Genomic DNA, 15,829 nt, shown 5'->3' on the forward strand with positions numbered 1-15,829 from the left:
TCCCGCCGGCCGGCCGGGCACGCGGCGCTGTCCGTGGTGCTGCCCGCGCCGGGCGGGGCGGGGGCGGGGCGGGGGCGGGGCGAGGGCGCCAGCCAATGGCGGGGGCTCTGCGCCGGGCGCGGGGGGCGGCGGGCCGGGCGCGGGGCACTCGGCTGCGCGCGGCGCCGGGGCTGGGCTGCCACCGCCGCTCCGGCCGCGCGGTCCGGCCCCGCGGACCATGCCCCGGGCGCCCCCGGGGGGAGCCCGCGAGGACCCGGCGCCCCCCGCCGCCCCGGCGCCGCGCGAGCCGCGGGCATGGAGCGCGCGCCGCCCGACGGGCTGCTGAACGCGTCGGGGGCGCTGGCGGGCGAGGCGGCGGCGGGCGCGGCGCGCGGCTTCTCGGCCGCCTGGACCGCCGTGCTGGCCGCGCTCATGGCGCTCCTCATCGTGGCCACGGTGCTGGGCAACGCGCTGGTCATGCTCGCCTTCGTGGCCGACTCCAGCCTCCGCACCCAGAACAACTTCTTTCTGCTCAACCTCGCCATCAGCGACTTCCTCGTGGGTAAAGCCCCCGCGCCCTCCGGCCGCGCCCGGAGCGCCATCCGGGCAGCCCCACCGGCGCGCGCTGCTGTGGGGGCCGGTCTGGGGAGGGGCGCCCCGGACTGTGGGGCGGTGGGCGCGGGCCTCCCGGCGGCGGGAGGGGGTCTGGGGCCGGGCTCCGCCGGGAAGGGGCCGAGCCCGCGGGCGCTCTGCGGAGCGCAGGTGCAGCCCTGGCTCCGGCGCCGCCGCCAAACAAAGGCTGCCGGGGACTCTGGACGCGCGGAGGGCTGCAGGGAGGCCTGGGGGAGGGGCGTGGAAGGGGATTTTGGAGCCGTGCTGGGGAAGGGGCCGTGGGGAAGGCGGGGGAAGGGTGGGGAGGTGCTCGCGGAGCGCTCACGTGTCCCGGCTCTGCTGCCGGCTGGGGGCGGGGCGCGGAGGGGGCCGGAGCGCCAGACACCTGTTGGGGCTGGGAGATGCGTCTCCTAGACGCTGGAAGCGGCTTGGCTGTGGGAGCGGCTGGCGGGGCTGCAGCCAAGCGCCCTTTAAGCCGAGAGAAAGGCTTTCTCGGGTTCTGAGCGGAGGAGGGAGGCGATCCCACAGCCAGGGGTAGAGGCAGCAACGTGTGGAGGCCAGGCAGGGGAAAGGGCTCTTCCTTCCTCCCCCTGGGGCAGAGAAGACTCGCAGAAACCCAGGCTCTGGGTCCTGTTGGTCCCAGGGGCTCCCATTCTGGAGGACAGGGGACGCCAGGGCCCGGGGAGGGACTGAAGGCTTGCTGCCGCAGGGAGTTTGTTTGGAGGAAGCCACGATTGCTGGCCCCCGAAAGTGGCCTCCCGGCGACCCAGGCCCTGCCCCGTGCACGGGTGGCTCTGAGCCCACGCCCCACGCCCTGGCCCAGCTGCGGATGTCCTCCCCACAGGCGCCTTCTGCATCCCGCTGTACGTGCCCTACGTGCTGACTGGCCGCTGGGCCTTCGGCCGGGGCCTCTGCAAGCTGTGGCTGGTGGTGGACTACCTCCTGTGCACCTCTTCTGTCTTCAACATCGTACTTATCAGCTATGACCGCTTCCTGTCGGTCACCAGAGCCGTGAGTCCCGCCACGTGGGTCCGAGGTTCACCCCTGGGGGGGCCCAGAGGTGCAGGCAGGCGCCTGGTGGGCTGGGTCCCCACTGGTCGGCTGGAACCTGACATGGGGGCCACGCTGGCCAGGTGCCCACTCGGTGACCCTGGCCAAAGCAGGACTGGTCTCGGTTCAGATCTTCCCCAGGAAGGGCAGAGGTCATTGTCCAGTCTCTGTCCTGGGGCGGGCCCCACGTCCCTGGAGTGGAGGGAGACTGTATTCTTCTCACCTGCATGCACCTGAGTATGTTCACCCTCAGCCCCAGGAAGGCAGGCCGTGGCTCCTGGCTGCATGCCCGCTTTGTGCGAGCAGCTATCATGAGTTAGTCCCAGGCCGCTGGCATGAGTGGCCACCATCAGTTAGCTCTGGCCCCACCTGGGATGCTGGGTCAGGGTCGGACCTAACCCCGACCCGGTGTGGGCGTGGGCTCCACAGTCTCCCTCACCCCTTACCTCCTTGGGGCTCACCCACCTCAGGCTGTTGGGGCCCTCTGCTGGGGGGAGCAGGCTCCTTAGAGCCTAGAGGGCCCAAGTGCGCACGCGCGGGTCCTCCCGAGCCGCCCACGTGGCCCCCACCCTGTCGCGCAGTTAGTCCGCAAGACATACAAAGGGTGCCCGGCAAGAACCTGGCATTAGATCTGGGCACCACTCCAGGCGTCCCCAAGCCGTGGGGCTGGAGAGCGTCAGCTGCTCCTGGGGCTGTCCCGCCTTCGGCCCCTCCTGTCACACTGCCCTGGCACCTGGAGGCCCACGATGCTCTTTCTGGGGGTGGCTTGCTGGCCCCACCCTCTCTACTTGTTCTCCCTCCAGAGGTCCTGATGTGGTCAGGGGTGCTCCGTTACTGGGGGGGGGGCTTTTAGCAGCGGGCCAGCACATGGCCTCATCCCTGTGCCCACAGCTCCCAGGGGTGGAGCTCCTGAGCAAGGCAGGGGGGACATCCCACTCTGAACTGAGCCTCTGAAGATGGCTGAGGCTGTGCAAGATCAAAACCAAGCTAGTGTGTGTGGCCCCTGGTGGTGGCCGATGTGGGCATCCGGGGGCCTTTGACAGCCACTGGGGAGCGCACAGCTGGTGGGGGTGGGGGCAGAGAAGGGGGAAGCATCCCTGCAAGACAGAGGCCCAGAGGCTGGCCAGTTCCAGTCCACGCTGGCTGCCGCCCCGCCTCTGACCTACCCATGTTCCTGCTGCAGGTCTCCTACCGGGCCCAGCAGGGCGACACTCGGCGGGCGGTGCAGAAGATGGTGCTGGTGTGGGTGCTGGCCTTCCTGCTGTACGGGCCGGCCATCCTGAGCTGGGAGTACCTGTCGGGGGGCAGCTCCATCCCCGAGGGCCACTGCTACGCCGAGTTCTTCCACAACTGGTACTTCCTCATCACAGCCTCCACGCTGGAGTTCTTCACGCCCTTCCTCAGCGTGACCTTCTTCAACCTCAGCATCTATCTGAACATCCAGAGGCGCACCCGCCTCCGGCTGGACGGGGCCCGCGAGGGCGGCCCAGAGGCCCTGCCGGAGGCCCAGTCCTCCCCGCCGCCGCCTGCCGGCTGCTGGGGCTGCTGGCCCCGGGGGCGCCGCGGGGAGGCTGTGCCACTGCACAGGTACGGGGTGGGCGAGGCCGGCCCCGGCCTGGAGGCTGGGGAGGCGGGCAATGGCGGAGGAGCTGCAGCCTCACCCACCTCTAGCTCTGGCAGCTCCTCGAGGGGCAACGAGAGGCCGCGCTCGCTCAAGCGGGGCTCCAAGCCGTCCGCGTCCTCGGCGTCGCTGGAGAAACGCATGAAGATGGTATCTCAGAGCATCACCCAGCGCTTCCGGCTGTCCCGGGACAAGAAGGTGGCCAAGTCTTTGGCCGTCATCGTGAGCATCTTTGGGCTCTGCTGGGCCCCCTACACACTCCTGATGATCATCCGAGCTGCCTGCCACGGCCACTGCATCCCTGACTACTGGTACGAGACGTCCTTCTGGCTTCTGTGGGCCAACTCGGCCGTCAACCCCGTCCTCTACCCGCTGTGCCACTACAGCTTCCGCCGGGCCTTCACCAAGCTGCTCTGCCCCCAGAGGCTCAAGGTCCAGCCCCACGGCTCCCTGGAGCAGTGCTGGAAGTGAGCCAGCCAGCCAGGACCCGTGGCCAGTTCCCCGGGCCGCGCCCCACCCGCTCCCCCTTTAGGTGTGGGCCCCCTAAACACCTGGCGACCTCTCTTAGACCGACTGCCCAGCAGTGGGCCGGTGGGGGCCCTTGCTGGCTGAACTGGAGCGTGGGTGACCGGCCCTGCTGCCCACATCTTCCTTACTCCAAGAGAGTCCTGGCCCGCCGTCCACCTGCCCGGGGGCAGCGCAGTGGCCGGTGGCGTCCACTTCCACCTTCTCCCCCAAGCACACGCTCGGCCTCCTGACCCCGCAGCCCGCTCTGACCCCGCAGCCCGGACGAGCTGGGGACGCTGCCTCTTGCTGCTGTCTGTGTCTTGCTGAAGCCCAGAGCCTGGCTCCTTCCGCTGCTCCTTTCTCCAACTCTCTACCCCACCAAGTGTCAAGTGCCCCGGGAACCTGGACGCCCTTCTCTGCTGCTCCATTCTGGGTGTTTTCGGGAAGATGAAGAAGAAGAAGAAAACACGTCTGTGAACTTGATGTTCCGTGGATGTTTAATCAAGAGAGATGAAATTGCCGAGGAGCTGGGCTGGATTGGCAGGTGTGGGCTCCCACGCCCTCCTCCCTCTGCTGTGGCTTCCGGCTGAGCTGCGCCAGCTGCTTCTGCCCGCCCCGCCCCTGGCTCAACTGGGGGCTCTGAGAGGGGCCAGCACCCTGGCACCTGCTCCAGGCCCAGAGCCCGGCCGCCCATCCATCTGCTCAGCCGATCTTTGGAGAAGCTGCTGGGTGAGGGCTGGCTGCGCCTGGGGTCCCGAGGCTGGCCGGGGCAACCTGCAGGCCAGGCCCAGGGTGCCCAGGGAGGGGTCACTTTGCTTCCTGCCATGCACGCCCCGGCACTCTGCACGCTCTGCCCTGTCGCGTGGAGTCACAATAAAGTGTATTTTTTTATTGGTGCTGAGTCCCGAGGACTTTGCAGGGTGGTCAAAGCCTCTGTCCAGTCATGCCTCAGGGAAAAAGATTCCGGGGGAGGCACGAGGCTCAGGGATCAGCCTTCTGGATGGAGGCTTGGCAGGAGAGAAGAGGGACCTGCCATCCAGGGGTCAGTCCCGGGGACGGGCTGGTTCTCCCGCAGTGCCCCACCGCACACCCCGCACCTCAGCACCTGGCAGGCGACGGGACCCAGCTAACACACCTGTGCAGGAGGGTGGCTGGGAGGGGCGCGTGCGAGCCTGGGGGACGAAGATCCACCAGTGTCCCTCCCTGATGGGCGCTCGCCGCCTTCTTGGCGGGATCTGTGCGTCCCATGGCCACGACTTCCCACTTGGGCATTCTCAGAGCCCAGGGAGGCTCTTGACCACGCCTGGGCATGGGGAGGAGGACAGAGAGGGACAGCAGGGGCTGCAGTGGCCAAGGAGGGCTCCTGGGGTGTCGGGGCTGGAGCTGAGCTCAGGAGAGGGAGGGAGGGAGGGCCTCTTTGGTGGAGGCTTCATTCTGGGGGCTGTGGGCGCAGGATGGGGGCAGTGGGAGGACTGGGTGGCGGGTGGAGGGCGCTCTCTTCAGTGAGCAAAGGGTCCTAAGGTCCAGCCCTCCCCAGGTACCCAGAGCCACTTGGTGCACGGGCACCTGCAAGGCCTGGCCCTCCGGTCCTGGTCCTGGTTCTTCCCCCTTCTCTTCCCTTTCTGGGGCAGGGAGAGAATCCGCCATGTCACAGCCACTGTCTCTGGCCTCGCCTCACCACCAGGCTCAGGGGGTTCAGCCCACAGTGAGGTGCGCCCACCCGTCCAAACATGGCTTCCGGGTAGCTGGGATTCTCCACACTGCTAAGGGACCAATCTACCCAAACCTCCAAACTCCCCTGAAAACTTACCCCTGCCCCTAAGCTCAGCCCCTGCCCCTTCACAGCTCCTTCTCTGGGATCCCAATCCTGCCACCCTCTGGTTCCTGGTGGAAAACATCCAGGCCCTCCTCAGTGCCGGGGAGGCGGGCGTGGGGCACTGGGACTTCCTCCACAAAGCTTGTCCCAGCCGGCCTTCTGTCCCCACGCCGGGCCTCCGCAGCCCTTGGGAGCAGCGAGGGCAAGGGCGGATGCCACCTCCGTGCTCAGGGAGCCCCTGCCCTGAGCAGCAGGTGAGGCGTGGCCTCCCTCCCCCTCGTTGCCTGGCCCTGCCCCAGCAGGTGTCTGTCCTGAGTCCTAGGGCTGTCCGGGAAAAGACAAAGAAAGACCTGCCCTGCTCTGCCAGGGGCGCTTCTGCGAGACAGCGCAGCCAGAGCCCTGGCCGCCCCTCCGCCCGGCCCTGCTAAATGGCTACAAATTGGAGGATAAAAGCACAGGCTTTCAAGCAATTTTGCCTTCAATCTCTGGAAACTGCCGCTCCTGGAGCTCCTGTGCAGGGACGGAGGAGGAGAGAAGAAAGACTCGGAGCCTATTGGGTCCGTGTCTGAAGCAAACAAGCCAGGGGCCTTCGCTGCAATCCAAGCTGCCGGAGGAGACCAAGTCCTGGGCCCAGGGCCCAGGGCCCAGCCTCCAGCTGGTGTTTACTGAGCACCTACTGTGTACCAGGCCCTGAGGGACACACTGGTCCCTGAGCTGTGGGGAGGCGACAGACGACCCACGCGGTGAGCCCCTGCTGTGGAGGCTGCTGTTATGGTGCACAAGGTCAGCCTGGCCGCTGGCCAGGAGCCTCCTGGAGCAGGAGCAGGACGGCCATCCAGCCGAGGCTCCCCAAGGCAGGAAGTGCAGGGCCAGCGGGGGCCACTGCACTTGTCCTGGTGCTGGACCTGGGTGTCCCTAAGGGAGAGGTTCAGGGCCTGGGATGGAGACTCCAGCACATAGCAGGCCCAGCAGGCAATCCTTCCCTCCTGCAAAGGCTGAGTTACTGGGGGGGCCTTGAAGAGGGGTGACTGGGGCCTGTGGGGAGCGGTGTGACTACAGCCGCCACTTCTCTGTGCCCCTCCCACCCCAGCATCAAGGGTACAGGACACCACAGCTAGTAGCTCTTGGTGCTCCTCCTGGGTGCATCCTCGGCCGCCCGAGGGCGAGGTGCTTTGCTTTCTGCTGATGAGAGGGACAGGTGGAAGACAGGGCCTCTCTCCAGGTCAGCGGGCACCAGCATCTGAAGCCAGGCCTGGCTCTGCGGCTCTTTCCATCCGTCACGGTCTCCCTGAGCACCTACTGTGTGCTGGGTACCACAGGGTGGTGAGTGTGGGCTGGTCCCTTCTGGAGGACAGGGCCCAAGCCCCATCACTTGCGTGCAGGGGGCAGGCAGAGTGTCTCCAGGGTGGGCAGCGGGGCGAGGCATCTGAGAGGGACCCTGGGAGCCTCGGAACCAAACCGCAGCTTTGTTGAGTGAAACACAAGCACTTATTTGGCACTCGCTGTATGACCTCCATTGTGCCGGGCCCAGGAAGGAGCGGAGAAGCAGCCCCTGTCTTCGGAGCCAGGAGTGTAGGGGCAGAGAGGGGAGGAGCAGCCGGCGGCTGCAGACCCCAAGGCTCGGCTTCCCAGGTCGTAGGAGAGTGCTTGGAAGGGAAACTGAGGCCTGAGGTGGGATGGTTCAAGCCCAGCCAGCAGGCCTCTGTTGAGGCTGGAAGTGAAATCCAGGCTCCCAAGGGGACGCGGCCTTTAGCCTTCTCTGCCCGGCAGCCTGGGCCAGGCAAAGCTGGGCCTCAGCTTCTTCCTCTGCAGAATGGCTGCAGCGCAGCAGGGCCTGGCCTGTGGGCCGGCAGGAAGCGGCTCCTCCCTGTCATTACGGAAATTGCTTCATTGTTGGTGGGGCCTGCACCTGCTGCCAGCGGACAGCGGATGGCCATCGACAGCACAGCCTCGCGCTAACCTGTCATTAAGCACCCGCAGGCGGCAGGCTACAGGACTGGAGGGGCTGGGAACGGCCCTGGGGTCACCTTCCCCAGCAAGCCTGGATCTGGAGGCACTGGACAGGAGGTCAGCCAGGCCCCTAGTTCCTGGGACCCAGCAGCCCCTCCTCACAGGCGACGGCGAGGACAGGGGCTGTCGTGCCGCAGGACTGGCTGCGTGCTAAGTCCCGTGACTGGCTGGGCCATCCCAGAGGCGGTCAGCTCCAGAGCTTCCTCCTGAGGACGTGCAGGGCCAGGCAGGGCAGGGCTGAGGCTGAGGGCCCCTCGCCGGTGCCCACCTGGGAAGGTGGCCCTGCTCAGCCCATAGCAATGCCAAGCGCCGTGCCACCAGCACCACCTGAGTCCTCTTCGCCTCTGCTGGTGCTCAGTAGAGTGGGCTCCATTTCCCGTTTACAGAGGGGGAAAGTGAGGCACCAGGTGGTTAAGTGACCTGGCATCACACTGAGAGCAAAGGCAGAGTGGGAGCTGGCTTCCCCCTGGGGGGCACTCCCAGCACCCTCAGCTCTCGGGCCCCTTCCATCCCCAGGCCCAGCCTGGACGCGCTGGAACAGACACACTTTTCATTTGGAACCATTTTTTCCTCGCTCTGGCCAGCTGAGGCTTGGGCTCAGGCGGGTCCACCTCTGGGATGGGTGGGGGTCCCAGGCATGGCCTGGCCGCGGCAGCGCTGGGGATTTGGCTGCAGCTCTGGGAAGGATGGGCTTCTCCAGCTACAGTTGCTGGCCTGGCAGCCATCTTGGCTGAGGCCACACTCGGAGGGAGCCACTGAGAGCCGGCAGGGCAGCGGGAGCCAGTTCCCTGAAGTTACTGTCTGAGCACCTGGATGCAGCTTTGCGAAGCAAGCCCAGGTGATTTAGGTGTCTCAGGTCATCCTGAGAATTTAATCGGATCTTTTCTGTCAAAGAAACAGTTTATACTTAAACTTCATTTTGTAACTAAAACTGCCATTTTGTAACCTTGTAAAGACACTCCTTTGTAAAATTAGCATTTTTAAGAAATGGTAGCTACCCGGGTGTGGTGGTGCACCCTTGTAATCCCAGTGCTTGGGAGGCAGAGACAGGAGGATCGCGCTGGTTCGGAGCCAGCCTCGCTGGCTTAAGAGACCCTGTTTCCAAAAAAAAAAAAAATTATATATATACATATACATATACATATATATGTATACGTATACATATACATATACACACACACACATATATATATATAAAGTCTGGGAGTGTAGCCCGGAGGTAGAAGGGCTTTCAGGAATGCCAGTACCACCAAAAAGAAGAAAAGAAAAGAAAAGAAAAAAAGAAATGGAAGCCGGGCGTGGTGGCACACCCTTATAATCCCAGCATTTGGGAGGCTGCCACAGAAGGATTGTGGTTCATGGCCAGCCTCAGCTACTTAGTGAGGCCCTTTGCAACTCAGTGAGACCCTGTTTCAAAATAAAGAATAAAAAATAGGGCTGGGGTGTAGCTCGAGGTAGAATGCCCCTGGGTTCCATCTCCAGACCCACAAAAAAAAAAAAAAAAGGAAAAAAAAAAAAGAAAAGAAAAAAAGAAATTGCAGCTGGGCATGGGGACGCACATCTGTAATACTAGTGCTTGGGAGGCTGCGACAGAAGATTGCAGGTTCGAGGACAGCCTCAGTAAGTACTGAGACTCTCATCAACCTTAGTGAGATCTGGTTTCAAAATAAAAATAAAATAGGGCTGGAGGGGTAACTCAGAGGTAGAATTTCCCTGAGTTCAATCATCAGTCCTCCCCTACCCCAAAAAATAAAGTGCCAGTACCAACCCCTCCCCGTAGTCCCTGTGGCTGCCTGGGAAGTGTGTGCAGCTGTAACTCCCAGCAGTCAGATGGCGGTCAGGAGTGTCACTTCAGGGACATAGGCCGCTGGGTTCTTTGTCAGGTGTGCCCTCGCATACCTGGGGACTCTCTTTTTTGCACAAAAATAAAATCAACTTGCGAAACAATTTTTTTTTATTTTTTATTTTTTTTGGTATTGGGGATGGAACCAAGGGGCATTCTACCTCTGAGCTACACCTCCAGCCCTATTTTTTATTCTTTACTTTGAAACAGGTCTAAGTTGTGGAAGGCCTCACTAAGTAGCTGAGGCTGTCCACGAACCGCAGTCCTCCTATCTCAGCTGGGATTACAAGTGTGCACCACCACACCCAGTTTTAGCCTACCAATTTTTGAACAAGTGCTTTTTTGATGCCATGAAGTTATTTCTAACAGATTTGGCGCCCAACTTGGGACACAGCGTCTGTCTAGAGTGGTGAGAATCCCTTCTTAGGCTGACACATCTTACTGCTTTACTGCGGTAGCCTTGGGACAGAGGGGACCCACAGTCCACAGGGGGACCCAGGTGCGTGTCTGTCATTGATGGGGAAGATCCCGCCCAGAGAGCTGGCCCAGGCCGCTCTCCTGGCATCTTGGCATGGAGGCAGACCAGCCTACCCTATGGTCATTCTGTTTCTTTGATTAATAAAGGTGAGGAGCCAATTATCTAATGACTTGTGACTAGCTGTGTGAAATAAGGCTGATAGGAAGTGATCCTTGTGGGCGCCGGGCTCTGGGGCAGCAAGATATCACTCCCAAACAGGCTGCTCGAGGGGACCTAGACCAGGCAGGCCACGGCTGCCTGGTCTGTTGTCCATTAACCGGGTGGCCTGATGCCCCCAGCCCCCAGCCTCGAGGAGAGCAACATGTCGGCAGGGGGCACTGCAACCTGGGCACATCAGAGGGAAGGCACAAGGGGCCCCCAGGGGCTGAAACACCCTCCAACAGATTAAAAAAAAAAGAGGGGAGACGGGGAAGAGGTGTGTCTGAAGGTGAGGGCACAAAGTGTCATGGGAGGACCCCACTGGATGAGCCGCCTAGGGCCACCCAGTCCCTGGTCGCTGCCTCGGGGGCCGTCCTGACAGGCCAGCAAGCCTGGCTCACAGCGCAGTGGGAGTGCGGCCGCTAGGTCGAGGGGAGCGCCTGCCCTGGCCTGGCTGCTCCCCTTGGCAGAAGCCCAGGCTCTGGGCCATTTGCTCAGTGGCCCCTCAAGCCCGCGGGCTTCATCAGCTCGGGCCTCCTCTGGCCTGTGACCGCTCCCAGCAGCAGCGGTCTTGACCCTGTTGCCTTCCCTCCAAACTGCTAATCCACACGGCATGTCCTGGACTCATTACCAGGCGGAGGTCTGCCTTGTGACCAGGCGATCTTTACGGATGAGTCGCTTCTGACTGCAGGCATTCCAGACAGGAACGCACACCTGGGGGAGGGAGGCAGGGCCTGCAAGCTTCCTCCAGCTGTTTGTGTGCCCAGCCCTGTGCCAGGCACTGGCCGGCCCAAGGATCACACCACTGTCCAGCAGGCGCTAAGAGCCCCTTGGTCTGGGCGCCTGGACTGACTCCATGGTGGGCCAGCAGCTGAGCGGGCCACAGGGCCTTGTGAACCTGTGGGCCACACAGATGTTTCCTGGGACCAGTTCTGGGCCCTTCAGGATGTCCCTTTGAACACAAGCTCCAGCCCCCACGCTGGTCCCTGTGGGCTGCCGGCTAGGTGGGCACAGGGCAAGTCCAGGCTTGAGGAGCAGGTGGCCGTTGGCGGGATCATCCATGTGTGTGTTACTGGGCATTCTACCTCTGAGCTATACTCTCAGCCTTATTTTTCAAATTTTGAAACATGGCCTAAGTGGCAGAGGGCCTCCCAAGGTGCTGAGGCTGGACACCAATCTGATCCTCCATCTCAGTCTCCTGAGCACTGGGGTTAACATGTGTGTGCCATCTCACTGAGCTGCTCTTTTTTGGTACTGAGATGGAAGCCAGGGCTTCACTACTTCTGAGATACACCCTTAGCCCTATTTTATTTTATTTTTTTGTGGTACTGGGGATGGAATTCAGGGGCATTCTATATCCAAGCTACACCCCCAGCCCTATTTTTTATTCTTTATTTTGAAACAGGGTCTCACTAAGTTGCAGAGGGCCTCACTAAGTAGCTGAGGCTGTCCGTGAACCACGATCCTCTGGTCTCAGCCTCCCGAATGCTGGGGTTACCAGTGTGCGGCACCACACCTGGCATAAACTTAGCCACATTTCCGCCACAGTTGAGGGGCATCGCACATGCTCACTAAGCACCTGTCACCGCCACTGATCACCGAAAAATGTCTGCCTTCCCACCAAAATGTGCCCATGACACAGCATGGTCTATTTTTGGCACTGGGGTGAACCGGGGCCTTGAGCACATGCTAAGCCAGTGCCCTGCCTCTGAGCCGTGCCCCAGCTCCGCGCTAAGTTCTAAGGCTCCCCACACCTCCCGCTGCCCTTGCCTGGCCGCAGCTCCTCCCTGCCCACCGGGCCCCGCCAGCTGGAGAGCGCTCTACAAGCCCTGTGGCCAGACTTTCCACGGGCGGGCTCCCTGGCAGCATGGACGCAGAGCTTGCTGGCTCTTCCTGCTGCCCGGCGCCCCCTCTGGGGTTCCAGCTCTGGTAAACACCACGGCATGCGTCAACACCTGCATGTAGCCTCAGCATGCACAGCCTTCAGGCGCCAGGTGTTGGGCCCAGCACTAAGAGGCCTTGTTCAGGGGCTACGGGAGAGGCGGGCCGTGTGGAGGTGGGCAAGGTGTCCTGATTTCCTCCTGAGGACGAGCCACGGGGCTCTGGGAAGGGCAGTGCCAGCCAGAGGGCGACAAGAGTGTGCAGTCCAGGTTGTGTCTCCAGCGTGGCCGGAGCAGCATGGGGGAGCCCTGTCCCACAGAGGGCAGGGGCTTTGTGACGCGCACGGTCCTGCAGCCACCTGCGGGAAGAGGAAGAGCCTGGGTACTGCTAAGTGACTGCCGTGATGACCTGGGGAGGGCCAGGCTGTGGGTCAAGGCGGAGCCAAGGCTTGACGTAGATAACAGAGGGAGAAGTAAGGGCTCCTCGCCATGCCCAAGGCAGCACACAGTGCCCCTTTTAAGCACATACTCAAAATGGGAAGGGCTGATGCCGGGTGCGGTGGGCACGCTTGTAAGTCCAGCATTCGGGAGGCTGAGACAGGAGGATCACGGTTCATGGACAGCCTCAGCTATTTAGTGCGGCCCTTTGCAATTCAGTGAGACCCGGTTTCAAAATAAAGAATAGAAAATAGGGCTGGGGGTGTAGCTCAGAGGTAGAATGCCCCTGGGTTCCATTCCTAATACTGCAAAAAAAAAAAAAAAAAGAAAGAAAAAAAAGGGAAGGAGTGTTGTGCAGGCACCCAGAACTTCAGGGCACCGCCCTGCCTGTGCATGCGGCACCAAGGACCTCAGGGAAGGTGCTGGGGGGACTCGGGGTGGCCTTAAACCCAAAGACTCAAGGAGAGGAGGATGGAGGGACCCACTGGAAAATGCCACGGCTGCAGAGGCAGAGGACTGAGGCAGCCACAGGCTAAGGACACTGAGGACCCCAGGCAACTAGCGCCGCTGTTCAGAGCTGGCCCCTGCTTTGCGGGAATCTCAGGCACAGCCCTGCGGGGCCCCTCCCCAGGCCAGTGACAGCCAGTTGCTGTTCCCAGGGGCCCAGAGCAGCGCAGCAGCGTAAGGCCCTTACAGCCTGCTTGGTGCCACCCTGTCGGTCAGGGCCGGCTGGGGGCAGCCTAGACAGAAGGGCGGGAGAGGGACCCCTTAACCAGGAGCAGTCAAGGAGGCTCAGCTTCTCTGTCAAGTTGGGGACCTGTTTGTAAGGTAGGTCCTGGTCGAGCTGGGGAGCCCACCAGCCCCTAGGTTTCCCTGAAAATACCAGTGTCTGCTTGCTCTATTTTTTTTTCTTTTTCTGTTTTTTGCAGTACTGGGGATGGGACCCAGGGGCATTCTACCTCCAAGCACACCCCCAGCCCTATTTTTTATTCTTTATTTTGAAACGGGTTTCACCGAGTTGCAGAGGGCCTCACTAAGTAGTAGCTGAGGCTGTCTGCCAACTGCGATCCTCCTGCCTCAGCCTCCTGGATGCTGGGATGACCAGCGCGCCCACCGCGCCCACTGCCTGCCTCTATTTCACTACCGGTGTGTGGTAGGCGGGGACCTCTATGCACGAAGACAAGGAGAGCAGACCAGGGACCACCACAAAGGTCGGAGGGACCTAGCAGTGGCTAGGAGCTCAAGCTGAAGCCCGAGCCCCTCCCCTGAGCGCCCTAATGCCCGCAGGGCAAGGGTGGAGGTTTGGCCTCCGTGGCCAGCAAATGGGTTGCTCTGGACTTGAGGGGGGCAGGCCCGTGGGTGGGGCACAGGCTAAAGGCTGGCAAACTTAGGGACATTTTGCATTCTGAAGCTTGGGTCCCCATCTTCAGACCTGCTTCCAGAAAGGTCAGGGAGCAGCCAAGCTGTGGCCTGTGGTCCATACCCACACAGAACCACTGGGGGTGGCTATCAACAGGGGCGGGTACCTAAGCCAGAGGCAGGGAGACTCGGCATGGGCAAGCAAGACCCCGTAGACTGCAATGTGCTGTGGCGGAATGCCTGGCCACCTGAGGCAGCCAGCCCAGACGCCGGCAGGAAGCCTCCAGGATCAGAAGGGAGCGGCTCGCTGGAGCCTCTGAGAAATGTCACCAGTCGGCGGGGACAGATGTTGGAAGACGAAAACACCCAGAGGCCAGCAGAACCTGGGGAGCAACACAGCACATGTGCGTGCGTTCCAGACCGAGCACAGGGCTCCTGTGCCCAGTGCCCTTGGGGTACATGCCTGAGACCACCGCCGGGCAGCTGCATGAGGTCACGCCTGCAGCTTACGTTCAAAGCCAGCCTCACCAGCTTGGCAGGGCTCTCAGCAACCTAGACACCCTGTTTCCAAATAAGAAATAAAATCAAGCTGGGTGGGGAGTAGCCTGGAAGTAGAATGACCCTGGGTTCAATCCCCAGTACAAAAAAACTTAAAAAATATACAAACTGTCTATAAAACCAAAGATGGGACCCAGGTAAGTGGTGGGGAGCCCAGCTCCAGCCTCGCAGAGGCGGCGGCGACTGTGGGCGGGAGTTTGGGGCTCCCTGAGCAGGAGGATGGGCAACTCCAACAGCACTGGAATCTCAACAAAGGAGTCCTGGGGACACAGCCCCACAGGGAGCCGCCCGCCGACCAAGGCCTCCCCCAGACCAAAGCCTCCCCCAGGGCGGGGACATCCCCACAGGGGAGCCCGCCTACCCAGGCCTCCCCCAGACCGACCAAGGCCTCCCCCAGGACCAAGGCCTCCCCCAGGGCCGGGGAGCCCGGCAGACCAAGGCCTCCCCCAGGGGCGCAGGGCCCTGCAAAGATGAAAGCCATGGTAATCAGGCTCTTAGGCCTGGCCTGACTCTACCAAAGCCTTTGTGGTGGCCTGAAAGGGAAGGCAAATAGATGCAAGACCCGTCCCTGGCTTCCAGAGCACGAGGGCCTTTGAAATTACAGGACATTAAGATGAAGCTTGGGGAAAAGGACCTCGTGTTCTGGCTGCAGATTTGATGTGAGATCAAAACTGAATTCTCCTGAAAACCGAGCTCAGGCCTATTACTCAAGTTCCCTCAGCACGGCTCCCCTGGGCCCGGTGGCCAACCTCACCGCAGCTGCGTCTGGGGGCTCTGTTCCCTGTCATTGCTGGGGGCTCCGGACACTGCGCGGCGTGGTGGTCCTTATTCTGTGCCCACCTGTGCTCAGCCAGGCGCCTGGGGCAAAGACGCTGCCTCCTAGAGCGCAGAGCTAGAGGAGGGACTGACCGTGCCAAGGCTCCCTTCAAACTCCCAAGAGCAGAGCTACGCTTCAGCCGGTCAGCCGGTCCCTGGGATGTGTCTCCTGCCGGCCGCTCCCGCTCCCGGGGAACAATACTGGCACTTTGCAGCTGACTTCGCCTTCAGCTGAGAGCGCGCCTGTGCACACGCACAGACCAGGAGCCGGCGCAAGGACGGTGCCGGATATTGGGTGCACTCAGTCGCATCCGCCAGGGCGTGTAGTGGAGGGCCGCCTCCACCACCGCGCCGGGGTCTGGCTGCGAGTCCTGCAGCGCCGTGCACGGCGGCGGCACCGCCAACACCAGCCGGCAGCGTGGCCCTCCTCCTAATTAGGGGTATTAATTAGCACAAATGAGTCAACTTTGGCAAATCAGTCAGAGAGGCTGACGGGCAAGCCAGGCACCGGGGAACAGGCTGGTGTCGGGCGGCACCAATGTTCTGGCACCTGCAGGAGTCCCGGGCCAGAGGGGGTGCCTTCGCTGGAGAGCCCGGGGTGGCGGGAAGACAGATGCACTGCCACACAAGTGTTTACAAGCACTTCTCTTGTGCATTCAAAGCC

General features: G+C 62.1%; 1 protein-coding gene across 2 annotated transcripts; it reads left to right on the forward strand.

The window, feature by feature from the left end:
* Positions 1-294: 294 nt before the first annotated feature.
* HRH3 (histamine receptor H3) lies at positions 295-3,733 on the forward strand (the record flags this gene model as incomplete). 2 transcript variants are annotated; one of them, XM_080716721.1, is made up of 3 exons in its annotated part: positions 295-541; positions 1,436-1,602; positions 2,825-3,733. In XM_080716721.1, 3 exons carry the CDS (start codon positions 295-297, stop codon positions 3,731-3,733), a joined length of 1,323 nt encoding a protein of 440 aa, XP_080572847.1. The 2 variants fall into 2 exon arrangements, with proteins under 2 accessions (XP_080572847.1, XP_080572848.1); XM_080716722.1 differs by lacking the exon at positions 1,436-1,602 and having other exon boundaries at positions 295-537.
* Between the last annotated feature and the right edge of the window lie 12,096 nt (positions 3,734-15,829).

This window comes from Muscardinus avellanarius (genome assembly GCF_963383645.1).
Source record: "Muscardinus avellanarius genome assembly, chromosome: 19".
NCBI classification, from domain to species: Eukaryota; Metazoa; Chordata; class Mammalia; order Rodentia; family Gliridae; genus Muscardinus; species Muscardinus avellanarius.